Source organism: Lathyrus oleraceus, chromosome 4 (assembly GCF_024323335.1).
Source record: "Lathyrus oleraceus cultivar Zhongwan6 chromosome 4, CAAS_Psat_ZW6_1.0, whole genome shotgun sequence".
Lineage (NCBI taxonomy): Eukaryota > Viridiplantae > Streptophyta > Magnoliopsida > Fabales > Fabaceae > Lathyrus > Lathyrus oleraceus.
The window spans coordinates 30,948,604-30,975,203 of NC_066582.1; the positions used below are offsets into that span (position 1 = coordinate 30,948,604).

The 26,600-nt window shown below is 34.4% G+C and overlaps 1 protein-coding gene across 3 annotated transcripts; it reads right to left on the reverse strand.

Annotated features, from left to right (window-relative positions):
- Positions 1–179: 179 nt before the first annotated feature.
- On the reverse strand, positions 180–12,303 carry LOC127138594 (protein TRANSPARENT TESTA 9). 3 transcript variants are annotated; one of them, XM_051065074.1, is made up of 22 exons: positions 11,968–12,303; positions 11,796–11,847; positions 11,603–11,679; positions 11,381–11,514; positions 11,176–11,272; positions 10,984–11,041; positions 10,332–10,440; positions 10,080–10,203; positions 9,808–9,994; positions 9,557–9,692; positions 9,170–9,230; positions 8,635–8,723; positions 8,487–8,557; positions 7,068–7,178; positions 6,875–6,940; positions 6,144–6,281; positions 3,236–3,341; positions 3,074–3,151; positions 2,905–2,963; positions 2,594–2,753; positions 1,180–1,346; positions 180–828 (listed from the first exon to the last, which is right to left on the reverse strand). In XM_051065074.1, exons 1-22 carry the CDS (start codon positions 12,018–12,020, stop codon positions 502–504), a joined length of 2,460 nt encoding a protein of 819 aa, XP_050921031.1. In that variant the 5' UTR covers positions 12,021–12,303; the 3' UTR covers positions 180–501. The 3 variants fall into 3 exon arrangements, with proteins under 3 accessions (XP_050921031.1, XP_050921033.1, XP_050921032.1); XM_051065075.1 differs by having other exon boundaries at positions 375–823; XM_051065076.1 differs by lacking the exons at positions 10,984–11,041; positions 11,176–11,272; positions 11,381–11,514; ... (1 more) ...; positions 11,796–11,847; positions 11,968–12,303 and adding an exon at positions 10,599–10,881.
- Positions 12,304–26,600: the final 14,297 nt, after the last annotated feature.

Below are 26,600 nucleotides of genomic sequence, written 5' to 3' on the forward strand. Positions count from 1 at the left end.
TCAACATTTCAAAATCTCAGGTAGTTCAGATAGAAATATTAAAAGTTATATTCTCTGTTAAGGCCAAAAGTTAAAGGATGGCAGCAACTAAGAATGTAAACATAATCAAATGGGTAACTGTAATAACAATAAAATAATCAGCTCAACACAAGGTAGCAGCTCAAGAGCAGCGGAGGGGAGAAAGATAATGCTTGCACTATTCTATATAGCATCAACACATTTACACAAAATAGAGACCGTTCAAAACAAGAAAAATGAAGACACTGAAAGTAGGAGAAAGAACTTTCCTTATGAGGTTGCCTCATATTTACATCTGTTCCAAAACTTACTTGATAGAGGAAGGGATGAAATTACAGATCAAGGAAAGGCTAGTATACAAAAACAATGGGCGACTTTTAGCAAGACACGCAACACAGTTGCTAATCTAAAATCTGGTTATGCATTTTGGGGTATATACAAAAGGGTGGCGATACTAACCAGTCACTAACCAAGCCAAATAACTTACAATGATTTGGGAAGTATTCTGTTAGAGGAATCCTCAGGAACACATAAATGTGAGCTTGATAAATCTTTTGTAGTATCAAGGTTGAACAAAGGTTTAAGCCTTCTATGAACCTCATCACTCACAAAATTGATCTCTTCAAGGATCATCCCTAAAGCAGATTTGCAAGACTCCTCATCCCTGAACGCCAATGTCCATCTTCCATCAACCAAATTTTTTGTTTTCATTCTCCCATGATCATTCGATTTGGCAGGATCTTGAAAGGGTAAAGAGGATGACCGGATCCGCAAGTGTAACCATGATGAATGTGTATCATCAACCCTGGGCTAAACAATGAGGACAGATATTAAAATTATTATTCATAAGAATATTATACAAAGCTAAAAAAATATGCAAGAAAATGTTACAAAATACATTTTATTTTTTATTCTGCATGTGAACCAATAAAATCGATTGAAAAATATTGAGGAAAAAATTAAAAGAAAAATAGTTTATAAAACCGCCCAAGTATGTAATTACTAATTATTATATGGCAATGAACATATAATGATCAACCAATTGAGGGATTTTATTCCCAAGCCGGGGCCATGTTTGCAAATAATTTTGCACCGCGATTGTCAACTAACCAAATGAATTGACTTGATAAAGAAGAAAAGTTATGGGATAACAATACTTACATTGCACCCAGCCAAAGGTGCAACAACCCGAACAATTCCATGGGACTTCTGTGATGGCAATTCTTCTGCAAGAAGAAGCCAGCCAGATATTCCTAAAGAGATTGCTTGAAAGCAAAGATGGTGTTCTTTGCCACTCTTGAAAGCAATTCTACAAGGCACAGCATTAACTGCAAAAGAAAAATAAGAGAAATTCAAAAACAACAAGTGGAATTATGACTCAAGAGGATATAGAATATTAGCATAGAGCTTTTCTATACTGCCTGGAGAGGAATTACAAATAACATAGAACCAAACGGAAAAATATTACTGTATAGACATACTGTAAAAAAGAACCACCAAGAAAAAAATCAAAAAAAGTAACTGCAATTTTATTAATGAACGATTACTTAGAAGAATACCCTGGTTGTCAAAATCACGATCTAGATCTCTTACGATTTTGTGATCTCACTCATCTCCAACGATCATGATCTTAAGTGGAATAGTATGTTGTGCCCAAATTGTGAACATAAAATCCTAAAACCATTGATTATCTACGATCTTGGCCATTTCCGGCCATGATCGGCCGTTTTCCAGCCACCACCATTATAGGCCGAGAAGGATGACCATATACCGAGGCACAACAATTATGGTTCGGCGGAAGCCATTTTACCATGAATACACTTCCCTACCAAAATATCATGTAAAAAACTTCAAATATATAGCATTATTTTTCGTTTTAGTAATATCTTACGATTTTATGTTTTGCGATCTTGCTTCCCCCTCCCGATCTTACAAAAATAATTGGGTAGGATCTCCCGATCTTAGTTAGAATTTTATCTTTTAAGATTTTACTATCCCCTCCCAATCTTATGTAAAGTCCCGATCTTGACAACCTTGAAGACTACAATACTGCCTTCAAATAAATATACATTTCCCGTTGCACTTTTGCCACCTTGCCCTTAGAACCACCCTTCAAAATATTATTCTCAATGTCTCATATTATGTATCTCATTTGGAATATTTGTTTGTCTCAAATTATTTTTCATTTTATAATCCCAATACAATATTTATTACTTTTAACCAATCATACCCATATTACTAAAGTAGTTGCAAGTATATGGTGGACAAATAATAAATGAAGTATAAAGTTATTCTAGTTCATGTATTCACTTCTGAATAAGGATTGGCCCAAACTTTGCTAGTAAATATTTATTACTTTTAACCAATGATACCCTTATTTACTAAAGTAGTTGCAAGCATATGGTGGACAAATAATAAATGAAGTATAAAGTTATTCTAGTTCCTGTATTCACTTCTGAATAAGGCTTGGCCCAAACTTTTCTAGTATAACTATCTGTCCTACACCTAAGCAAATACCTCAAATTAAGTAATACCGGTAGAAATGATACGAGAAACTCCAGTTCAGATGACTAACCAAGGCTGATTTCGGTGCCTGCCTTTGGGCCGGATACATCAAGCCCAGAAGTCTGGGCACGGCAATTTGCGGGAAGATCACCGGGAGGGTGAATTGGAGGTTGCTCAGGTAAAGCTCTCCCAAGAGTGAATAATTGAAGTTGGTGCAGTACTACAAATACCTAGATGAGAAAGGAAACAACAAAAAAATCTTCACCGTCTAAAGTACACGATCTATAAAGAACCAGAATTCAGAATGGCACAGTATTAAAAAAATCTATGCCAATCTGCACTTGAAAAAGAATGTGTGCTGGGGGTTAAATAAGCACAGACCTTCACCAGTTCCTGCATTCTTTCTCCTGCAGAAAGTGATGATCCCTTTGGAGTGTTATCTGTAGGAACAATAAAGATATCATTTTAAGGCCTCCTTACCCTTTTTTCTTAGTCCATAACAACAGCAACCAACCAAAGAAAATTTGAATGTTGATGGGTAGAAGAATACCTTCTAAAGAAAATTTATGTGGATGTGGCTGCAACAGCATGCAGTTTGGTTCTTTCGGAGGAGATGATGATTCCATTGCTGTTATAGTTCAAATACACAAGTAAACCTCTCAAACACAACAACAACCAATCAGAACAGAACAGAATATTATATAAAAATCACCTTTTTTGCACTTTCGCCATTCATCACATAGAACAGAAATAAGTAAGTCGGTCCAGATGCCTTTAACCTCCTCTACAAGAGCAGAAGCACAGGTCTTGTAAGAAACCTGTATTAGAGAAGAAACTTGATATAATTGCTTTAGGAGAGGCAAAATAATGTTTCTCCCGAATAAATCACCTCTTTCACATCATGGTTACAAATGTGGCTGTTCTATTGCAGGCATGTAGCGAAAACGAAAGACGAGTTATCAAAAAGTACAATCTTACAAACCACTGATTTATTAATTTTACTAAGACAATCTGCAAAGGGGTTAAGAGGCTTTTTTTTACATTTCTTATTTTTGTGTCTTGTATTGTGTCATCAACTCTCCATTTCTTTATTTTGACCAAACATAAGTGTTTTTCTAAGTTGCATATAATGGAAGTCCTCAAATGGGAATGGTAAATTCATATCAAGACCCATATGTTTCTTAGACTAATATGTTTTACGTATTGGTCAACTGTTAAGGATTTAAATTATTAATATATTTGCACAATTAAGGGTAAATAAAACACTGACTCAACTGTTGATCAGTTGAAGATCAGCAAAGAATCTGTTGTGCAGATCTGCTTTGTATATATCATAACAGCTCCTAGAACTTTATGTAAACTATTTAGTTGTTTGTTTTGTCTTTATCACATTTAATCTTAGCATTTATAGGAATAATTACTCCCCCAATTTCTAGGCTAAATTAGCTCTTCCCTCTCAGCCCTATGTACTATATATACATCTTATGTATTATCAACCAAAACATGAAATATAAAAACATATTTCTACATGGTATCAGAGCATGATCTGAACCATCCCTAACTTAACCCCGTCAAACCATGGAGGACTCAAAAATTAACAAATCACTCAAGGTGGGGACAGGATCTTTTCCGACCAGCTCACACGACGGAATCCTGCCCCTGGTGTGATCATTGCAAGAGGCCACACCACACTAAGGAAACATGTTAGATCATACATGGAAAATCTTTGGAAGCCAATCAACTCAAAAGGAAGGAAGGCAAAGGTAACACAACCTTTAACTATCAAGAAGTCGAGGTAAATTCTAACTCATCTCCATTTAGCCAAGAACAAATAGAGGCAATTCAAAAACTCCTTCAGCAGACTATGCTATCTGCAGAAAAAGTTAGTACTACTAATGTGGCCCAAAAAGGTAATTACCTATATGCTCTAAACACTAGAAAAGAAGAAACAAAGTCATGGATCATTGACTCAGGAGCTTCAGATCACATGACTGATGATTTTACGTTGTTTAGTAGTTATTCTCCTTGTCCCTATAACTATATTGTTCGGATAGCTAATGGGACACATGCTAAGGTCGTGGGTAAGGGATCAATTATGGTTTGCAAGCTCCATAAATCCCTATATGGCCTCAAACAATCACCGAGGGCATGGTTTGACAGATTGACCAAAGTTGTCAAGCAAGATGGTTTTGTTCAATACCAAACAAACCATACTATGTTTTTCAAGCATTCGGTGGATGGTAAGATAGCTCTATTTATTGTCTATATTGATGACATTGTTATTACAGGGGATGATTATGATAAAATAACACAGTTGAAGAGTTTGCTAGCCAAGGCATTTGAAGTCAAAGATTTAGGTCAGCTCAAGTACTTTCTAGGGATGGAAATTGCTCGGACAAAAGATGGAATTTATGTCTCTCAAGTCAAAGGAAGTTTAGTACACTCTAGACTTACTTCAAGAAATCGGGATGCTTGGATGTAAAGCTGCCAACACTCCGATAGAACCAGTAAAAAGAAGTGAAGAGGAGAGTGCACCAGCAGATAAAAAGATATCAAAGTCTAGTTGAGAAACTAATCTATCTTACTCATACCAGGCCAGACATTGATTTTGTTGTAAGTATGGCTAGTTGGTACATGTCAAACCCAACTGAGACTTACATGATAACAGTTAATAGAATTCTCCAATACCTTAAAGGTACACCAGGACGAGAACTTTATTATCAGAAGAACTCAAACAGAGGCATTGACATCTATACTGATTCTGGTTGGGCAGGGTGTTTATCTGACAGAAAATCCACTACAAGTTATTGTACATTTGTATGGGGTATTGGAGAAGCAAGAAGCAACCTGTGGTGGCTAGGAGTAGTGCAAAAGCTGAATTCAGAGCTATGGCACAAGGTATTTGTGAAGGAATTTGGCTAAAGTGGATGCTTGAAGAAATTAGAATTCCCACTAACTACACAATGAGGATATTATGTGACAACATGACTTCTATAAACATTGTGAAAAATCCAGTCCAGCATGATAGAACAAAGCACGTGGAAATTGATAGACATTTCACTAAGGAGAAAATTGATCAGGAAATTATAAGTATTGATCATGTTCCATCACACCAGCAGACATTCTTACCAAAGTCCTTCCAAGGAACATATATGAGAATATCATATCCAATCTGGGTATGATAGATATCTACCACCCAGATCGAAGGGGAGTGTTGAAATCAACAAAGAATATGTCGTGCAAATTTTGTTTTGTATATATCATAACAGCTCATAGAACTTCACGTAAATTAATTAGTTGTATGTTTTGTCTTTATCACATTTAACCTTAGTATTTATAGGAATAGTTATTCCCCTAATTTTTAGGCTAAATTAGCTCTTCCCTCTCAGCCCTATGTAATTGTATCCTATCTTTACTCAAACTGCTCAGCTTCCTAAAATGGTCTATTGAACTGAAAATTACAAAGTTTAAAGTAATTTTTATATCTTCACAATAGTAACCGCCAATACTATGTAGCTACAAAGGAAACATGTGAATGTTTGCATATTTGTAAACTATATAATCATTAAAGAATATATTATGCTCTTGGAGGTGTACTTAGAAAAATGACATGTTCTTACTTTCAAAACTTCAAGGTGATGGTTGTTGAATTCTGATTCACTGTAAGGAAGCAACTGACGCAAAAGCCAACCACCATCCCATAGTGTCTCTGCAGATATGTTAGAGCGGCAGAAAAGGCTCACCAATGCATCAATCACCTGAAATTCAGGTGCATCGTATATAAGTAATTAACTTAAACATCACAAACTAAGATCATGCTGACTTCCGATTAAAGAAGAAGAAAACCAAGATCATACTTATTTATGAGTGTATGATGTCTTTGTGTGTGAAAAGAGAGATCCATAGTGAGGGGTAACCCTGGAGAAAACTGTATCCCCCATTTACTGTTTTTTTTTTCAAAATAATGCAGTTCCACTCTTTTGGTTCTTTCTATCTAATTTCCATTTTGTATTCCCATTTGTGATTTTCATCAGATATTTTTCCTTTAGTTTGTCTAATAAAAAATGAAGCTATATTTTTGTTGAAAAGCCTAAACACGTCATTTGCAACAGGAACATCAGTTGTTCCATTCCAACAAAGTGAACTAGAAAACTGCAAATTTGAATGGGCAATACAAATGCAGTTCAAATAGGGTTGAGCAAAATCATTGAGTATTCTAAGATTACAGTTCCATGATCTTAATTGGGAAGACGATGCCTATCAATTATTAGTCAAAGAATTTAACATGCTATAGAGAAACGATTACAAATAAACAATATGTCAGCAAGACCCAACTAGATACAAACATTACCTGAAATCTATTTTCATGAGGGCTAGTTCCAACATCAGAAGACTGAAAAGATATTCCATACTGATCCTGTGGTACATGGAAAATGTAAAGAAGCCAGCATTAAAAAAAAAAAAGAGATACTAAAAAATCAATACAATGGTGGTGAAAATTAAAATAGATCAATGATTTCTGAAGAGTAGAAGGAATTCAAAACCTTGATCTTTTTGTGATACACAGCAATATCACTACCAGTACTATCCTTTGTCAAACTACTTTTAGAAGAAAAAAGTTCCTCTTCACCTGAACTCTCACCGACTAAAGCTTGCTGCACCAATATACAATGTCAATCAAATGATATGTCAACAATAAATCAAATCAAATCAAATTAATTAAGTCCCAACTCAGTGAGTTTATATCATTAAGTCAACCAGCCTTAAAGCAATAAAGGCAGCATAAGCAACCTTTTTTTTTATCTCGTCAACAAACTTTTCAAAAAGGTGACTGTTTCTTTAGAACATGGCACTCATGCCACAGGAGCACTATCCCCCTCACTTGCAAATACCATCTTTGCACCTTGAACATATTCACGCACATCAATAGTCATTTACGCAACCCGTTTTACAGACTGAGAGAGCATCACATATCAGTACAAAGGCCGTTTTACACAACCCGTTTTTAAGGATGAGTGAGACCCAATATAAATACTTAAAATGGTATCGCATCAGAGCCTGTTGATCCGGGTCACGCGTCATTTATATCCACGCACCATGCCTTATAGTAGTTGTGATGGGGTGTATTGAGAAAAGGTAAAGCCCAAGTCCTAAATTTAATGAGTTTATAGAGTGGTACCCCTCATCTTACAAGCCGGTTTTGTAAGGATGAGTTACACTCAATATAAATACCTAATATTTCTCATTCACAATTAAAAGGTTGGAACAACTATTTATATACATGAGATATAATTTAAATAAGATGTGACCCTAAAATGATCCTAAGGATAATAACAATTCAGTTATAATCAACAATTAGAACCTGCCACCTTAACCTGTTATTGGGGGAAAAAACCAAGTCCTACATTGAATAGAGATAAGGCTTCAAATAATTTAAATAAGATGTGACCCTAACATGATCCTAAGAATATAACAATTCAGCTATAATAAATATCTCAACACCTATGAAGTGCACCTCTTATTTTAAAGAAGTCAAATCCTCTTTTAGAATATGGTGCTTGGAGCAAGAGAGAGATAACCCTAGAATGGTACATACTTGGTGGATTCATTGTCTTTCATTGACAATGTTTGTGGTTGACCATGTTTCAACTCCAGTCCACTTCAAAACCTGCTATGAACCCTTTTCTAGTTGTAATAATGATGATATCATAGGCTTCATCATTACCACACACCACCTGCCGTCACTGTTGCTTCAACCAGCATGCCATGGAAGTGTTAAAGAAGTGTACTATTAGGTTTAGATTTAGTGTAAATGTCTAGGTTCGATATATCATCATGTAATTAAAAATTAAAGTGATTAGCAACATTGTGTCTCTGTCTTCACTCTTCACTACATTAATTATATAAACTGATGGCAAGCAAATGTCAACTGCCAAAGGCTCATGCGGAAGAATGTGGTATACCAATAAAAGCTTCTTGTGTTGTTTGCGTTGTGGAAGAATTCCAAGCTCGTCTAGCATTGATTCATCAAGTTCTGAAGAACAAACTTTACTAAGTAAACAGAAAAGGATGCAATGTTAAAGAAAATATGTGAGTGAGTAGATATACGACCTTTAGTTTGCAGAAGTGTTGCTAGCACAGTCAAAGAACCCAATACTTGTATATCATCTCCTTTTACTACATATGCAAGCAAAACATCCCTACATCAACAGTATGAGTCATCAGAATAATAGTATTAGTAGTAGTAGCAGTAGTAGTAGTAATAATAATAAGACATCTTACAAATAATGTTTAAAACACTAGAACAACTCTTTTCTTTAACAGACAAGTAAAAGAATTCACCATTATAAGATGTTAAAAAAATATCCAAAGCATGTGGAAACACACAAGTTATGAAGAAGATGTAATTATTTGAAACATGTTTCATTTCAAAAACATCAAGTTAACGATTTACACCAACCAAGAACGCATTGTGTTTAACAATGTGCATATATGCATACATGTATGTAGAACAAAATATTACATATTTTCATTTCAAGAACTGAGCATATTTTAAGCTCACATGATATATTCATAGTCGTTTCCAATTTTAGTGACAAGCCTGCTTAAAAATAGTGATAAGAAATAGAATGTATAAAACTTTTACCTTAAAGACAAATTTGGACTGCTACAACCATTTTGCATGAGAACACTGTCTGGATGAAAACCTGAAGAGCTAGAAGAGTGTGGAACATTAAACATTGAGTATCTTATATCAGACTTGCTAAGATTAACATTATTGACACTTGGTATCAGCGTTGTCGATGGCGGATGGCGGTCCAAGGGGAGAGCCAAAAACCCGCCATACCAGCTGCCTTGTGGCACCGTTATAGCGGATTATGGCGGAAAAAAGCCGCAATATCGGCCGATATTTACCATTGCGGCGAGCCCAAAATTTTCCATGTATATCCTCCATAGCAGCCATGGCGCCGCTATTTGATAACACAGTATTCAGATGGGAAACCATTACCAGATATATGGCTATTGAGTTTACCTCCAGAACTTTTTGTAAAGGCTTCTGAGGGATAAAAAAGAGCAGCAGCTATGGTATTTGCCAAATCTTTAATTTTGATTATCCTCAAGATGCGACAAAGTAAGTAGATAGAAGTGACAAAACTACTTTGCATGTCCTGCATTAATGTGCTACCAAACATAAATAAGAACAAATTGCATATTTAAAGATCCTGTAACAAAGATGGAAGTGGAAAAAGATAACTGACAAGGACGTTAAGTGAGGTTTCTTACATTATCAATTGATATCCTCAGAGAAGGAAGAAGTAATGGAAATATCAAAACCATCAGAATGCTGTCAGTAATTAACCTACCAACATCAGGAATTCCAGCAGAGACAATATCACTGAAGTAGTATAGGTTGTCCTCAATTTCATCTATAGCAACAATAATTGTAGAGGTTGAATCCGGGCCTGGATTTCTGTCTCAGTATTCAATAACCACAATTAATCTTTCAGACAAGAGAATCTTACGCAAATATACAAAAGAGAAAAGGAGATGCTTACATCAGTGTATGAGAAACCAACTTATTTAAATCCATGCTCTGCTTCCTAAAAAATGAAATCAGGTTTGAGAAATAATCTGTGTGAGGTGCGCTGGATATGTATCTATTTACAGAGTCATCTCCAACTGAAAATTGTAAAGCATTTATGCATTAGAAATTTTAACTTTTCTCGTCATAAAAATTGAGATATGGAGGAAATGAGAAAGATGGAAAAATTACAAAAGAGGTCCTATGTGAAATAAAAAATTCTCACCGTGATAAACATTAAGGGTCACAGCTCGTACTGCAGTGCGGACCATGTTCTCCTCATTAAAGGCAAAGCGTATTGCCTCAACATACAGTGGAAATGAAACTACTTCGTCCTACATGCATAGAAAGATACATTGAAGACATTTAGACATCTCAAAAACAAAGCAGAATTATCTCCTCCTCAGCCAAAAGACAATAGGTCAACTATATTTAAAAGACTTGCTGGACACAAAAAGTTAACTACATGTTTAAAGAAAATTAATGATCTCACAAGATTTGACTGAAACAAGCTAACAATGTTCCAACTTCCAGCAGGTTTCTGTTTCAACTTCATCCACTTAGAAAATATTTTTTTTAAAAAAGAAGCTTTCATTGCATTTGAATCTTCCACTTACTGCTCCTTTCCTTTCTTATCTTTTCCTTACCATCAAATTTCATGAAAGGTATGTTCAAAGAATAAAAACCAGTATCATTTATCCATTTTATAAAGCTAAGAGCCTACAGCTAGAAAACCCCCCTAGAACAGTCTCTTAGACAATACAATTTCAATGCCACAAACATGATATTCACTGACCAATAGTTATGAAGACTGCCTCACAAGATTCCCTCGAGTTCAAATTATCAGAAGGAAAAGACTCGGGGAGCATTAAACTTACACCGTGAATCTTCACAAGAAGCGAAACCGTATTCCTGTTCAATTTTCCACTTATCGCTCTACAAAAATAATAAGACAAACCATCAGCAACATTAAACAAAGAGGTGAACCCAGCAAAAACATAATGACCCTGGAAAACAGGTTTATGGAGTGAAATCAATCATCAACCACCACTCACCAGTTAAGTAATTACCTTAAAAAGGATATGTAGTAAGACAACAGCTCTTCATTTTGAAAGTCGAACGAATAAGTTATCAAGTAGTTTATATGTTGGTTACTAAACAAGTAGTCTGCAACAAAGATTCGGCAAATAACATTATTAAACCATCAACTTTGTTATTATATCTCAATTGATTTCAACTGAAGTGTAATGAAACTTCACAAAGTAATCAACCTACATATAGCATGTTCATTCCTTAAGTTCTGGACCAAAATGCTAACTGTTTGCAACAACTGAAGAGGAACACTAACAATCTTGCTAATTTTAAGTATACGAACAAACTCGCCCATGACTTGTTTTTCCATGAAGAATCTGCCATAACACAAGAATACACACAGTACAATAAACTCCCACCACTACAAAAATCATAGCAATGAACATAAACAATGATGAATCTCACTCAAAATAGCTCGAGTCATGCTGATCGCCATATGTCATCAACTCCGCAATCGATCTCAGAGCCTCAATAACAAAATCCTTCAAGATAATTGAAAAATTAGGGAAGATCATGAGAAAAAAAAAACAATTCAAACTCAAATCAAATAAAACCGCAAGCAACTCGAAGTAATTTAGTTATAAATTATAATTATTACCTTATTATCATCTGTAACAACTTGAATTTTCGCCAATTGATCAGTTAAGTAACTGAAAAGTGAAAACCACAACGAAGCAAGATAATGAGAAATTAATTCAACCTAAGATTCATGGAGATTCATCATGATAACATTCGAATAAATTTGAATGAAATTAAGCGAAGAATCTGACCTGAGTTGATCCAAGGAGAAACGATCTCTGGATCGCCAGAAAGAACTCCACATGATTGTAGAATCAGAGTTCGACGGTTGAGTTCATCGGTTTCGGAGTTGAAACTGCTCGATGATTCCGAGCAGTCTCGGAGGAAGATTGGAGAGTGAATGCGATTTTGTGTGATCAGTGAGAAGAATGAAGGTTTTAGAAGAGAAAGATTGAGTGGCCGAAAACACTGCTTTTTTGGATTTTTTTTTTAATTTTTCGAATTGAAAGGTTGAAGACACTTGTATCGAATTTGGACTTCGAAGTGTGAAGGAAAATATTCAAATAATTGTCGGCGTCTTATCAAAAAGAAAGAAATTATGTCGACCGATCTAACTTTAATTAATGATACAATCCAAATTTAATTAATGATACAATATCATTTTCTTTAAATGCAAATCAACTATATCTTACCTAAGAAAATTAAATAATCCATTATTCCTAAAATAACTAATTTTATAAACTTGTTTGTCCATGCTAACTTGTGTCCAAGGACACAAGTTAAGAGATAAATAAAGTAAAAAAGTCTTGGAATTTGTGCGGTGAACTTAATTCAAAGTTATAATTAATGATTCTATTATTTTTTGGATAATGTTAACTTGTGTCCAAGGGGCACAAGATAAGAAGTAAAGAAAGTAATTTTGTGTTGAAAATTGTGCATTGATTTTAATAAAGGTATAAAATTAATTTCATAATTGGTTTTTTCAATACAAAATTTCTATAAATAGATGTCTTATCTTGTGCCCACAGGGCACAAGTTAGCATTACCCTTATTTTTTTCAATAAAATTTTTCTATTTGTGGGCTTCTTAACTTATGCCTTTGGGGCACATGTTAGCAATACCTTAAAAGTAATTAGTTAACTAATAAACACTACATGCCCTTGCCATTTCCGATATGTCATGTGTTTGTATTCTATTGGCTAATGTATTTTAAAATCACTCTCTCTCTCTCTGACTATTTTTTCCCTCTCCCACGATTAATAATGTAGTTAAGTTTCTTCACTTACAACTTTTCACTTCAATCACTTCCATCTCTTCTCTTTCTATTTCGTCTCTCCACCTCTATCACTCAATCTCTTTCGCCCTTCCTCTTAGCTTCATCTTCAACCCTTCTTCTTCGGATACAAGCTAAATTATTTCATAATTCCTTCTTGGTGTTGTAAGCTTTCATTGTAAAAAATATCTTATAACATTTTCGCTTTATGCTAACTAGTTAAGATTTTTTAAAGTTTTGGTTGTTTTGTTATTCAGAAGTGTGGGTTGTTTCGTTATCTAACTTTCTAATATATGGTTTTTGAAATTTTTCTACTTTTCGTTGTGAAAAACACTTATAATCCTATAACTTTATGCTAATCAGTTAACATTTTTTAAAGTTTTCGATGTTTTGTTATCTAATATTTTGAAGGTGGGTTGTTTCGTTATCTAATATTATGAGGGTTTTTTTTTAAGTTTTCTACTTTTTATTGGCATAAACATCTTACAACACTATAACTTTGTGTTTATCATATAAGATTTCTTAAAGTTTTTGTTGTTTTGTTATCTAACATTGTGAGGTCTGTGTTGTTTCGTTATATAACTTTTTGTGGTATGGTTCTTTAAAGTTTTCTACTTTTCACTGTCAAAAATACCTTACAATACTATAATTTTATTCTTATTGTAAGACCCTAATTTTGGCCCTAAGATCCCTCATGGCATCATAACATTGCATTTGCAAAGCCTCAAGGATCATAAGCATCTTGGTTCCCCTTGCCTTTGGGTGGGACCTCTTGTGAGTGGTTTGAGATCACCAAGCATGCTTGAATTGTATTATTGCTTTTCTCATTTTTGTTTACTAACCAAAAGCACAAAAATATGTCACTAACATTTTTGTTTGTAGCTTGAGCAATCACAAAATCTAAAAGCTTCTAGGTGATCTTTTGTGCAATGATATGGCCAAGAGAAGATGAAGGCAAGCATGAAAATGGTTCCCAAAGCTCTCATCCATCAAATATGCCTCCCTAGTATCTCAATTCATCATGTTTGATCAAAGCAAGTCAAAGGATTTGAGGTTTGTGTCTCAAAGAAAACCTAATTCATCTATGTACCAAGTGTGTCTTGCTCATGAAGCAACCTCAGCCCATGGTCAAATACAATCAAGGGAAGTTCTTTAATTCATCATTTCATGCATATTTGAGCTTATTTGAGTGTCCTCAATCATCAATTCATCAAGATATGAGTTGTGGACTTGAGAAGTTGATCAGTCAATTCATCTGACTATTTTGAAATGCACTAAGACCTAACTTTTTATGTGTTGGTCAAATGGAGATGATACCAAGAGAAACAATGTTCTTAAGGACAATATGAACAACTTTAATGTTCATCAAAATTGTATTTGAAGCTTGGAAGATCATCTCCCATTCCAAGACATTATAGGTCATTTTGACTGAAATCCTAATTTTAGGTCAACTTCCCAAGAACATAACTCATTCATTTTTTATTATTTTGAGGTGGGATCAAATGCATTGTAAATCTTAAGATGTCTACTTCAAATGTTATGTTGAACAAAATTTCAAAATCTCAAAGGAAATACATGTGATAATGCAAAACATTATAGGTCACTTTGGACCAAATGCATTGAAAGGCAAAAAAGTCCAACTTCAAGTGCCCATAACTTCTTCATCAAAAATCCAAATGATACAAAATTTAAGTCCATTTTTATTGTATTGAAAAGATCTACAACTTTGGTGTTGGAGGTTTTTTCATTTGAGGCTGGCATTATCAAAACAGAAGGGCTTGAAGTTGGTTCAATTTGACAAAATTCTCAAAGGCATGTTTTACACTATGAACTTCATGGCCTGTTTTCATAAATTTCCACACTTCAAATGAGTTTTTGCTCAACATAACATTTGTTCCTTATGACAAGACCTTTCCAACCATTACCCACATGCTTATGTTTGGATTTTCTAATTGGCATTTTCGAAGAGTTGAAGTTTTAGGCACAATTATGGAATTCATGTTGAAACTTCATACACAAGCCATTGCCTTGCAAACTACACGTCGATTTCAAGCTGTTTGGTCATCAGCATGCAAATACAATTGAGTTTGGGCCTTCTACATGATCATGCAAGGCCATGCAAGGAAAATCCATTTGCCATGCACACGAGCAAACTCACTTGTTCAGCCAATTCCAGCTATAAATACATGTGTTATGCTTCATTATGAACTAACCTAAAGGCGCCTAAAGCTCTGCAGAAATCAATTCCCAACCATACCAAAGGAACTAAGTTCACATTTCTTCAAAATTTCATATCTGAAATTCAATTGAATTTGGTTGAATCTTCAGATCTAAAGTTCCTAAACCTTCATCATCTAGTCTATTGAAGTTCTGTTTGGCAAAAGGAAGCAAGGAAAGAGACTCAAAGCTCCACAGTTCAAAGGTGTGCATCAACTGGTTTTTTCTTCGAAACTCCTTACTCCTTGATCTATTGGCCTTAATATTGTGTTGTCTGAAGTCCTCTCTATAGAGGCATCATTGTTGTATGCTCAATTTTCAAAATCAAGCAAGTTCATGATGAACACCATCAAGCTTCCATCTTTGATTTCTCTCTTAATAGGAATCTAGAGTGGAAGTGGGTGGTATAGGAGTGATGTACATCACTTCCTCTTTCGATTGATGCCTAGATCGTCCATTTTGGTGAGCATTTGAACCTCTGTGTTTTTTTGCCCTCACCGAAGAAGACGGTGGCGCTGGCCACCGTCTCTTTGCCAGATCAAATCTGGACCACTAGATGCGCTTCCCACGATCTAATCCTGGCCCTTGTTATGTTTGACTTCATTTAATGCACGGTACCACGCGCTTGACTCATGTACATGGTGAGCGCGCGCATGTGCAGCGCCTGATCAGCCACGTCAATTAATGAGGCTTGATCAGACGCCTCTCCTTTTTTCTGATTTTCTTAATTTCCATTTTATTTCTTTTATTTCATTAAACTTCAAAAAATCATAACTCTTTCATTTTTAATCCAAAAAATATGGGACCAATTGCATTATTTCTCTTTTTAATTCTAGTTTCTAAAAATGATTTTTTATATTTTTTATTTCATCATTTGATATTTTTTGTGAATTTTCTCTTTTTCTGGTTTTTTTAATTCATTTTAAATAGTTTTTGATATTCAAAAAATACAAAAATATTTTCTTAACCTGTTTGAATGATGATAGATCTATGAAAAATATTCTCATTAATTTTTTAATTGATTTGAGATTTATTTGAGATTTTAGTTCAATTAGGTTATTTTTATTCATTTTTAATTGATTAAAAATAGTTTCTAACTTTAAAAAATGCTGAATTTTTTTGTCAAACTTTGTTTGACCTCGTTGGACTTGGGATAAATCACTTGGACTTTCAAAAGTTGATTTGAAGTAATTTTGAAGTTTGACATTTCTTTAATATTTTAATTCAAGTTTATTTTTAATATTAAAAATGCCAAAAATATTTTATTCATTTCTTGACTTCCAATCTTCATCTCACTTCTGTTTTTGATTTTTTGACCATGATTCTCAATGTCATTGGTCAACACTTTTTGATTGGTACATTCCATTTCATTTAATGCACTTTATTCTTCTCATTTCCATTATCCATCTTCTTCTTCTTTTCCCTTTGATCAATGAGTTAAAGGTTGATAAGTTAGCATTGATTAGGGAGGCTTAATCTTCCTTGATTCAAATCTAATTCATCTTGATCAAATGATCAAGTGAATGGCTTTTCATTAAGGATAGGTTGCTTCATAAATCATGCAAAAGACTTAAACCAATACAAGATCAATTCTCCTTTTCTTTTGGCATGGCAAGTTGTTGGAACTTGGTTCACTAATCAAGACTTCTAACTTATGTTGTTGCCTACATTATTATTGACCGGCCTCAGATAGTTGTGACTTCTACATAAGTCCAATTACGATTGCTTAACATAGCGCTAAATTTGCCTTATGGCACACTAACTATTAACATTGACCATTAACCATTAACATTTATTTCTTGCACTTTACATTTATGTAATTTACTATTCTTATTATTCATTTGCTTTTTCCTTTGCTCACTTGAGCACATGTTTATGTTAATGCAATTTGCCTTTTGCTCACTTGAGCACATAATTATGTATATACTATTGTGCTTGTGTGTTGTTTTGATTGTTGTGGACCAAATACAAAGAATTGGACAAAAATGGACTTAGACTTTAGGACTTTCCCTATGCTAATTTGGAGTCAAAGAGCAACTAGGCCTCGTGCCTTTAGAATGCTTAAAATGTCAAAGAGAAACTAGGCCTCACGCCTTTAGAATGCTTAAAGCTTGAAGATGACCTTGAAAGGACCAACTTCTAAACTCTTCTTGTCCATTCCTTGTTTGTTTTGGTAGAATCTTTTGATGTGTGTGTTCTTGTGCTAGGGATTCCACCTTGATTCAAATTGGGGAACCATTGCCATGAGATTCTAAGAGAGAGATATCCAAGATACATTTGAGAGCTTTTTAAGAGTTCATTTGATTGATGATTGCTTGAGTTTATGCTTATGTGATTGCTTATTTCAAAGGATGGGAGCTACTTGGATCATCAATATGATCTCAAGAGAGGAACTCCATTTGTGGTTTTGCTTCTTGTCCCTTATCTCTTGTATGTTTAGGACTTTAGCCATTCTTCTTCTTCTCTCCACTCTAACCCAAGCCAAAACCTTTGTGCAAACATTTAACACTTGCTTTCAACATTAGAAACCTAAGCCTTATGATTTTGATTTTCAAACTTTCTTTTCTTAATACTTATTTGGAATTGGATCTTTAAATCCACTTTAACCATATTTTGTAAATACTTTTCATTGGTAAATATAACCCATTCAAAATACTTTTTGTGGTTTCAATGGCCACCTTCTTAATCAAACTTTTCATAACCTTTAGCTATTAGGTTTGAGTTATCCTTGAGGAAGATGTAATACTCACCTATATCCTTAGTGATGGACAATGAGTCTTTCATGCTTATTATAGGGTTAACCCCTCACTAGCATGTTGAAGTTATCCTCACATGGTGGATTTGTGGTTTTAGGTTGAGTTTTCTCCCTTGGATAACAAAAGATCTTAAGTCTTTTGGGTCAATCAATTCACCAACTCATTTTGAGATTTATACCCCGAACTACGAGGTTTTGATCCTAATCTTTTTTAAGATGGTACGTAGGCAATGGGTTTATCCATCCAAACACGAAATGTAAATAAACTTGTATATTCTCTTCTCATCTCTTCAATCATGTTTGCACAAACAAATTTTCACCAAATACCAACCTTACAACCAATGTGAAAAAGGCTCCCTAGGAGTACCTAGGATGTTTTGGGTGCTTAAAACCTTCCCGTTGCATAACCAACCCCCTTACCCCGATCTCTGACATTTTTACTAGTTTTTGATTCGACAAAACTTTTAGGTTTTTGTTCGCTTTCTAACCATTCCTTTGGATAAATAGAAGTGCGGTAGCGACTCGACTTGTATGGTTTACCTTAGATTTAGTCAATATCTCTAATGGTAACGAATACCCTGCTACACTTATCAATAAAGATCTCAGTTACGCACTGCTTGCTTCATTTTCTACATTTTAATTTATGATATTTTTTCGTGTTCTACTTTTCAATTCACAACATCATGTCGAGATCCCTTATTCTGATATCTGATTTACAGAAGGTTAACAATGTCTGGAAGAATGTTGTTCGTATTGTTGACCTATGGACCGTGAAAGAACGAAATGGACAAGAGCATTTTGAAACTATTATACAGGACATCAAGGTGAACATTTTCGTTTTGTTCATTTCTTGTCTATCATGTTGATATTTTCAATAAATTTGCTAAATAATACTTTGATGTTTAGGGCAACCAAATTCATGTCATAACTAAAAATCATAATATGGAACTTTGGAAATCGAGGTTCCAAGAACATCAAACATATGTCATTTATAACGGTGAACCTTTAGACAACGATCTACCTTTGAAGGTTTGCGATAATATGCTAAAGGTGTTTTTTACTAATGGAACCGCTATCACCAAGTTAGACATTTTGAAATACCCCACCACAAGTTCATTTTCAAGTCTTATTGTTGATTTCTTAACTGGAAATTTTCAACTTGGTCGGTTATACGATATTGCTTCTAAAAGATCTTGTGCATCATTTTGCTTCATCATACTTATGTGTTACGTCTCTCTTTAGCACTTTGTTGTTTTCCCTGCTCACTTATCCATTTTCTACATTACATAGATGTAATTGGGGTTTTTCGTGATGTCGTCAAAACACAGTTTACAAGGGAAGGCAAAAAGGCATTCATCAACATTGCCTTGTCAGATGAATCATATGATTTCTAACATTTGGTGTCCATTGCTCTCCATTATTTTTGTCAATAACACTAATCCTTCTAATTTTTCAAACAGTTGAAATGAATTAGGTGTTACACTTTGGAATTCCTATGCAAACAAATTTAAGAGCTACACACAAGATAACAATAAGCATTCATCTGGACCAATAACTGTCATTCAGACTCATGCTTAGGTCTGATTAAGTTCAAGTTCCTTCATCTACAACTCCGGATTTTTAATCTAATATCCATTATATATGAATAATTAATACATCTACTTTTAATTTTTTACAGTCACTAGAAAGCTAAACCTCTCCAATGCATGGAATGGCTCTAAATTGCTTCTCAATTACAACCATCCTCAAGTCACTGAATTCGTAATAAATTTTATCACGCCGTCTATCTCCTTTTCCAAACATACAATCTATCACTAAGAAAGAGGGGTTGAATTGGGTTTCTAAAAACAAAATCTTTTTCTACCCAACATAATAAACAGAGCACAAAGAGCAAAAACATTGAAATAAATATTTTTATCCTGGTTCGTTGTTAACTAAGCTACCTCCAGTCCACTCGTCAAGGTGATTTTTCTTTATCAACAAGGACTTAATCCACTAGAATTAAACTTGATTACAACACAAAGACCAATTGTCAATGTCTTCTTGAGTACTACTAACTAAACCCTAGTCACTCAAGAGAAATACAATCAAACAAATTTAGATATAAAATGTGTTTACAAAATGCATCTGAGAAAGCAGAATACACAAATGAATAACATGTCACACAAAATATATTCCATGAAGAGTATGACAAAAGTTCTTGTGTGTGTGTGTTTCTTTTCTCTCAAATATTTCACAAATAATAATATTCACGTATATGATAATCTCTTAGAGTGTAATAGATATTTTCCATTCTTCCAAGTCTTCTTTATATAGGCAAGAAAAGATCCGTTGAAGGGTAGAATTGGAATACTAAAATTCAGTTGTATCCTTGCATAACGACATGTGAAAATGGGAGATATAATGGTACAATAGTATAGTCCTTCGCCCGTAAAAGCAGTGTAGTGGAAGGAATATTTGATCTTGTACTGTGTACTATTTTCTCACGTAAAACCTTTTGATATTATCTCCACTATTCAAAGGCTTCTGATAAATAGATGATGAAGCACGCATAAGAGAAGAGTAAGAGTCTGGTTGAGAGAATCTTTAGAAATTTGGTCTTCAGAGTCTTGATCTAGTTCATCAGAACCTGGTCTTTAGAGTCTGGTGATACAGTTCAGAGTCGTTTGAGCACAGGGCTTCATAGCATATCAGCTTCAGAAGCTTAAGAGTAGCAAGTCTTCAGAGTCGTTGAGTACATAATCCAGAGCTTGATTATTTTATAGACCACATAGCTCATAGTCAGAGTGCACTAGGCTCAAAATCTGATGACATCATGTGTCATTTACTAAGAACCAGAACTTGTATCTAGTATTTTCACACTAAACAAAATGATTAGGGTACAAAATTATTCTCTAAGAGTCTATGAATTGTTATCATCAAAACATAATGCTAGATGCATAACCAAATCTTGTTCTTACACATAATACTTTCATGCATTTTAAATTATTATTTCTTCACTTTAATGTTCTTACTTTGAGCCTCATATTAGGAGAAACAATTTCATCCAAAGTCATTTTGCAGCCCCTTTCCCAAGCTTCTGCTTCCCAAGGGTCATTTGTAGACAACTCTCTCTCCTTTATAAAATATGGCAAAACCATAGGGTATATGATTTCTCTTCTACATGCAATATTTATCTGCCTTTAACCTTCTTTATATGTTACTTACATTGAATTTTTTCAATATCCATCTAATGACATCCATGTTTGCTTGTAAACTGCCTAAAATGAAAATTTCATCAACACACTTGGAACAACCAAGAGGTTAAAGACAAGTAAATTTGGGTGGTACTACAAAGTTTATCCTAGCTGTAAAAAGACAAACAAGAAGCCTATAACTCCATTCCTCTACAATTGATGCGGTCATCCTTAAGTACCTATAACCAAGTATTCTTCTTTCTTGTTACCTCAATATCCTATGTTTTCATTCTCTTAGAGAAATGTTATGTAACCGTCAATTTCTTAATCTTCCATTAGGTATAAAATAGAAATTGAGGCTGAGTATAACAACAAAATTGGTTGATTTGTCTATTGGGACAAAGAATGTATTCCATATGTTGGTCTGATTGCACATGCTCTAAGGGAGATTATGAAAAAGGTGTTTATTCACGTTTACTGTCAAACTCTATATTCATATATCAATTGTCAAACTTTGCTGAAATTGTCTTAGTTTATTTGGGAACATCAATGTTGTCATATAATGCTGATGAATACATACCTTAAGCCCATTCTAACAGTCTATGGAAATTGCAAATATTCATCATATGGAATACAATAAAACTTATATACAACCTTTGTTGTGTACTATCATAGATTCAATATCAAGTAACATGATGGAAAATTGATACCGAAATTCACTTTTTCACAAACAATATTTAAAAATACAAATAAGTTCCTACATATATGTTGAAATTTGAATTTATATCTTACTTTACTTGTATGATCTGAATATATGTCGTTAGAGTTTGAGTTTCCGAGATAATGATCGGTTATTGAAATAAATATGGTTTCACAATCTCCCACCTTACATACATGACAATAGATATATTTCCATATCTCATGGTAAATTCATATTTTCTATTTTTATAATGTCACCCATATCTAAGACATACTTATATCGGAATCCATCAATGACATATTTCTCATACTTTTTACATGCGTACATCTACTCATATCATTATATATTTCCATGTAATCAACAACATTAATATAGACCACGAAAGATCATCCTTGTATCTACTTGTCATACCCCAAAATTAACCATACCATTCACAATGTTCATCTAGGTCACTAACCTTAATCATCGGCATGGCCTCGTTGTTATTCACTCCATCTACATAGCCATAACTCAATATAAGAGAACAAGTATTTTAGATTCAAAGATTCGTGCTTGTACCTATTGAAAACTAGGGTTTCCTAGCAACTAGAGGTTGCTCAATTAATCAAACCTTAATTGGAGGTAGCTCTTAAGGCTTTTGTATGTGCTTGACATTGAAGATTCAACAGTGGCTTCTTGGTGAAGTAAAACCCTAATTTTGGGGTTCCCACTTGATCATGGCCCCATAAACCCTAATTATGTCTAGCATTCATTGTGTGTGCTCTTAACCTTAACCTCATCCGATTCTTCATCATTCATGGTGCTTGATTCATTTGCTTGTTCATGTTTCATCCAATAGTCTTTTGTTCATGGCCCTTCATGTTGGTTCCTTGGTTTTGATTCCATTTACTTCATGGTCTCACATGAGCATCTTGTGTTTGTTTGTGTCCATTGGCTCAAGTTCAAGTCCATGGCCCTACAACTTTCACTTGCTTCCATTCATCCATAGCATTTCATCTGATCATCTCATCATACCTAGCCCATAGCTTGCTCATGTCTTGCTTAAGCCCATTTCATCTGGTCATTGGTCACAAATCTGTTTCATGCCATTGGTGTTTGGTCCATGGATACTTGGTTAGGTCATATTCATTGTCCATTTTGGTAAGTTCTATGGTTCATTCATAATTGGTATCCATTGGTTCATGTTAATATGTTCATTCTTGTCAATATCTTTCATCATTTTTCATTTGAAGACATGTTCATGTTCAAGTTCATGCAAGATTCATCCAATTTCAACTTTATACAAAACATCAAATTCATTCATTCAATACCAATTCCATACAAAATATCAATTTCCATTCATTACATAATCATAAGAATGTCCATGCATGAAAAATTACAAAAAAAATGGCAACTTTGACCAAATATTGACTTTGGTCAACAATTGACTTTTTGGTTAACTTTGACCAAAGTCAACTCACATTTTTCCTAATCCTAATCCTACTTGCTTCATGTTGATTCCCCGTAGGCCCGTCTCCATTTCAATTATATGAGTCATGTTGCTTCATGAGCAAGCAAGTTAGCTTCCTTCAAATGCAAGTTATTTGTTGCATGCTTGAACCAAGTCATAACCATGTTAATTATGCCATAAGACCAAGCCTAGTCAAGCTGCAAAACCAGCAATGCAGTAAGGCAAAACCATACCTGGAGGACACAAGCAGGCAACACAAACACCAAAGTCAAAAGCATGCCATGAAACATTGCAAAATATCAAGCAAAACCACTTAATTACAAGCCAGACCAAGTTCAGACATGCCATGAAACAAGACCTCGCACACCTTGCAAAACCACAAGATGGCAAAACCAACACAAGCATGTGAATCCTGCAACAGACACCAATCCAAAGCACATTAGTCCAAGTCAGAACCTGCAAACATGAGAAAACATCAATACAATGCAAACCTATTGCAAAATGACCCTGTAGAAGCATCAAGGAGCACATTGCATCATAAACAAAACAATACAGCACACCATGGACCTGCAATTCTGCAATGCACAATGCAGTTCAATGCAGACCTTCTACAAAACCAAGCTACAAAACATTAACCCAAATGCAGAACCTGTAACATAAAGTAATGCAATGAAACATGGTCCAATTATGCTGCAGAGCCACATTAAAGAAACTAGACTTGCAACATTGTAGCAGACAGGCCAAGTCAGAACAAGGATCATGCATACAAACACCATATAAGTAGTGCAAACCAAGCTTCCTGCAAAACCAATGCATACCTGCTATAAAACATGGTAGAAAAGGCCATCAACCAAGCCAGGTCATCAATGCATCTAGACACACAAACCTGCAGTGTATCAGTTACAATCAAGTTGCAATGCATAACAAACATCATACCTACAACATATGTCCAAAACATGATAAGTTGCAATGCCACAAGATACAAACATAGTAGACCTGTAATCTGTGCCTTGGAACCTTACAAACCTTGCTTACACCTGACCTACACACATACACAATGCCATACAAAATGGCATGCCCTCAATCCTGCAATGAAACACACATAACCACAACATAGTCATACAGCAATCCACCACACAAGCCCTGCAATTAAAACTGAACTTGTGCCTAATCATGTTTAACCTATCACATCACAAGCATCACAATAAAAATCAATGCAACATAACCTAACCTACTCAATTCCAATTGCATATCTGAACCAACCTATCATTCATATGTTAACTGTAATTGCCTAGGGATCCACATAAAAAAAACTGAATCAATTGCAACCATGCCTCGATTTTCCAAAAATTCCTAATTGAATTCCATAACAGAATTATGCACTAATCCCAATGCCAACAACCTATATAAACAATCTAATCATTTCATTCTCATACTTGATATTCATTCATTCACATTCATTCACTCTCATCACTTTGAATCACTCATCACACACACCAAAAAATTCTGCAGAATCCAAAACACTCTTCTTCATCACTCAATTGAACCTCACCTTCATCACCATGATTCAACAACCTTCAACTATACTCATCAATCGTTTCCATATAATCTCTCAACTCACACCACTCAAATTCATTCATTAACTCAACTCTCAAATTCACTCAACAGACTTTTCAGAAGAAGAAAGAGGAAGAGGATTCAAAATCTAAAGCAAGAAAGAGATTTAGGACTTACTTGAAAGTTCACCAACACCATCGATTTCATCCTTCTCCGGCAAGGTGCTCTTAAAAATTCTTCTTTTCTTCAATTTCTTGTTACTAGAATATAGAATAGTGAGAGGGGATTCAAAGCCCCGATCCTAGGGGCTTTGAATCTTCAGAGAGAGGATTTAATTTAAGAATTCGGGATTAGGGTTCTTGAAGAATCCAATACGATTTTGAACCTAGGCTTAGAGTTTTGAGAAACCGGTTGAAGATTTGGGAAGAGGGTGAGGAGACGAATCCATTGGTGTATCCAATTGGCATTTCTGGTGGCCACCGCCGCCGAAAGCGATTTCCAGTGCGGTGGCCCGCGGTGGGTTCAATCAGAATCATCCTTGAGCTCACTATGTGACCCGACACGTGTTTTAATTCACTTTCAAATTCAATTTTCTCCACGTGTTAATTGTGTACTGAATTCCACATGTGCAATGTTGTTGTTTCTGATGGGCCCTGTGTAATTGGGTTTAGCAAGTGATTATTGATCATCATCCCTGTCTACTCCACTACACTCCCTTTGCCAAGACAGATTCAATGGGCCTCTTGCCCATATGGCCCATGCGCCTATTTCATTCTTTCCCATATTTCCATATTCAAACCACCTAGCCCAACTTTATTATTTTTATTGTTTTTTATTATTTTCTTCATATTTTCATCTTGATTTTAATTCTTTTTTTTTCTATATTTTGATTTTAATTCTTGATTGGGACTTTAGTCATTTTTTACCATGTTAGAAATAAAAATGCATTAATTGTTTAGTTAGTTATACATGATTAGATTAGGAATTTAGCAAGATTAGATTTTAACTATCTTGTTAATCACCATTAAAAAATGCCTTAAAAATAAAATATAATTAACCATTTGATGCTTGTTTTTTTTATCCATTAATCTTACTTTTTGATTCAACTAACATGTTTTAGTTAGGTTTAAATTAGTGTTTGCCCATGTTTCCATATGCCATGTTAAAATCCATTTTAATTCCATTTAACTGTTCATTTTAGATTGTGGATTAACTGTATTAAATTGAAAATTCTATTTCAATTTAATGTGATGTATACTTGTATGTCCATATTGATTACTATGATATTATCATCATTTCATCATCATTTTATCATTATGATCCATATTATTTTTCATTTAATTTCTATTTAATCCACTTGTTAATCCATACTAATTCCATATGTTTGTGTACACATGTCCATTAAGATTCAAGTTGGATCCAATTTATCATGACCTCTAATCCATTCATTATGTGTTGTATTGTGTTAGTATACCATGCACTTGTTTGTTTTAGACATGGTACTTGGTTTGTAACTTGTTTAATTTCTCTTTTTCTTACCCTTTGTATTGTGTGGTTTCATCCTCCCATTGTGATCACATGTCCCCCCATCCCATACAAATGTAATAACTTAGGTTTATTGTCTTTTATAGCTTATCATGTATGCTAACTAAAAAGATAAAATCAAACGATAAAAACAAAGTTTTTCAGAAGACAAAAGACATATTTGATCCAACGTCAAGTGTTTTCCAAATCAAACCCACTTCATAGCAACATG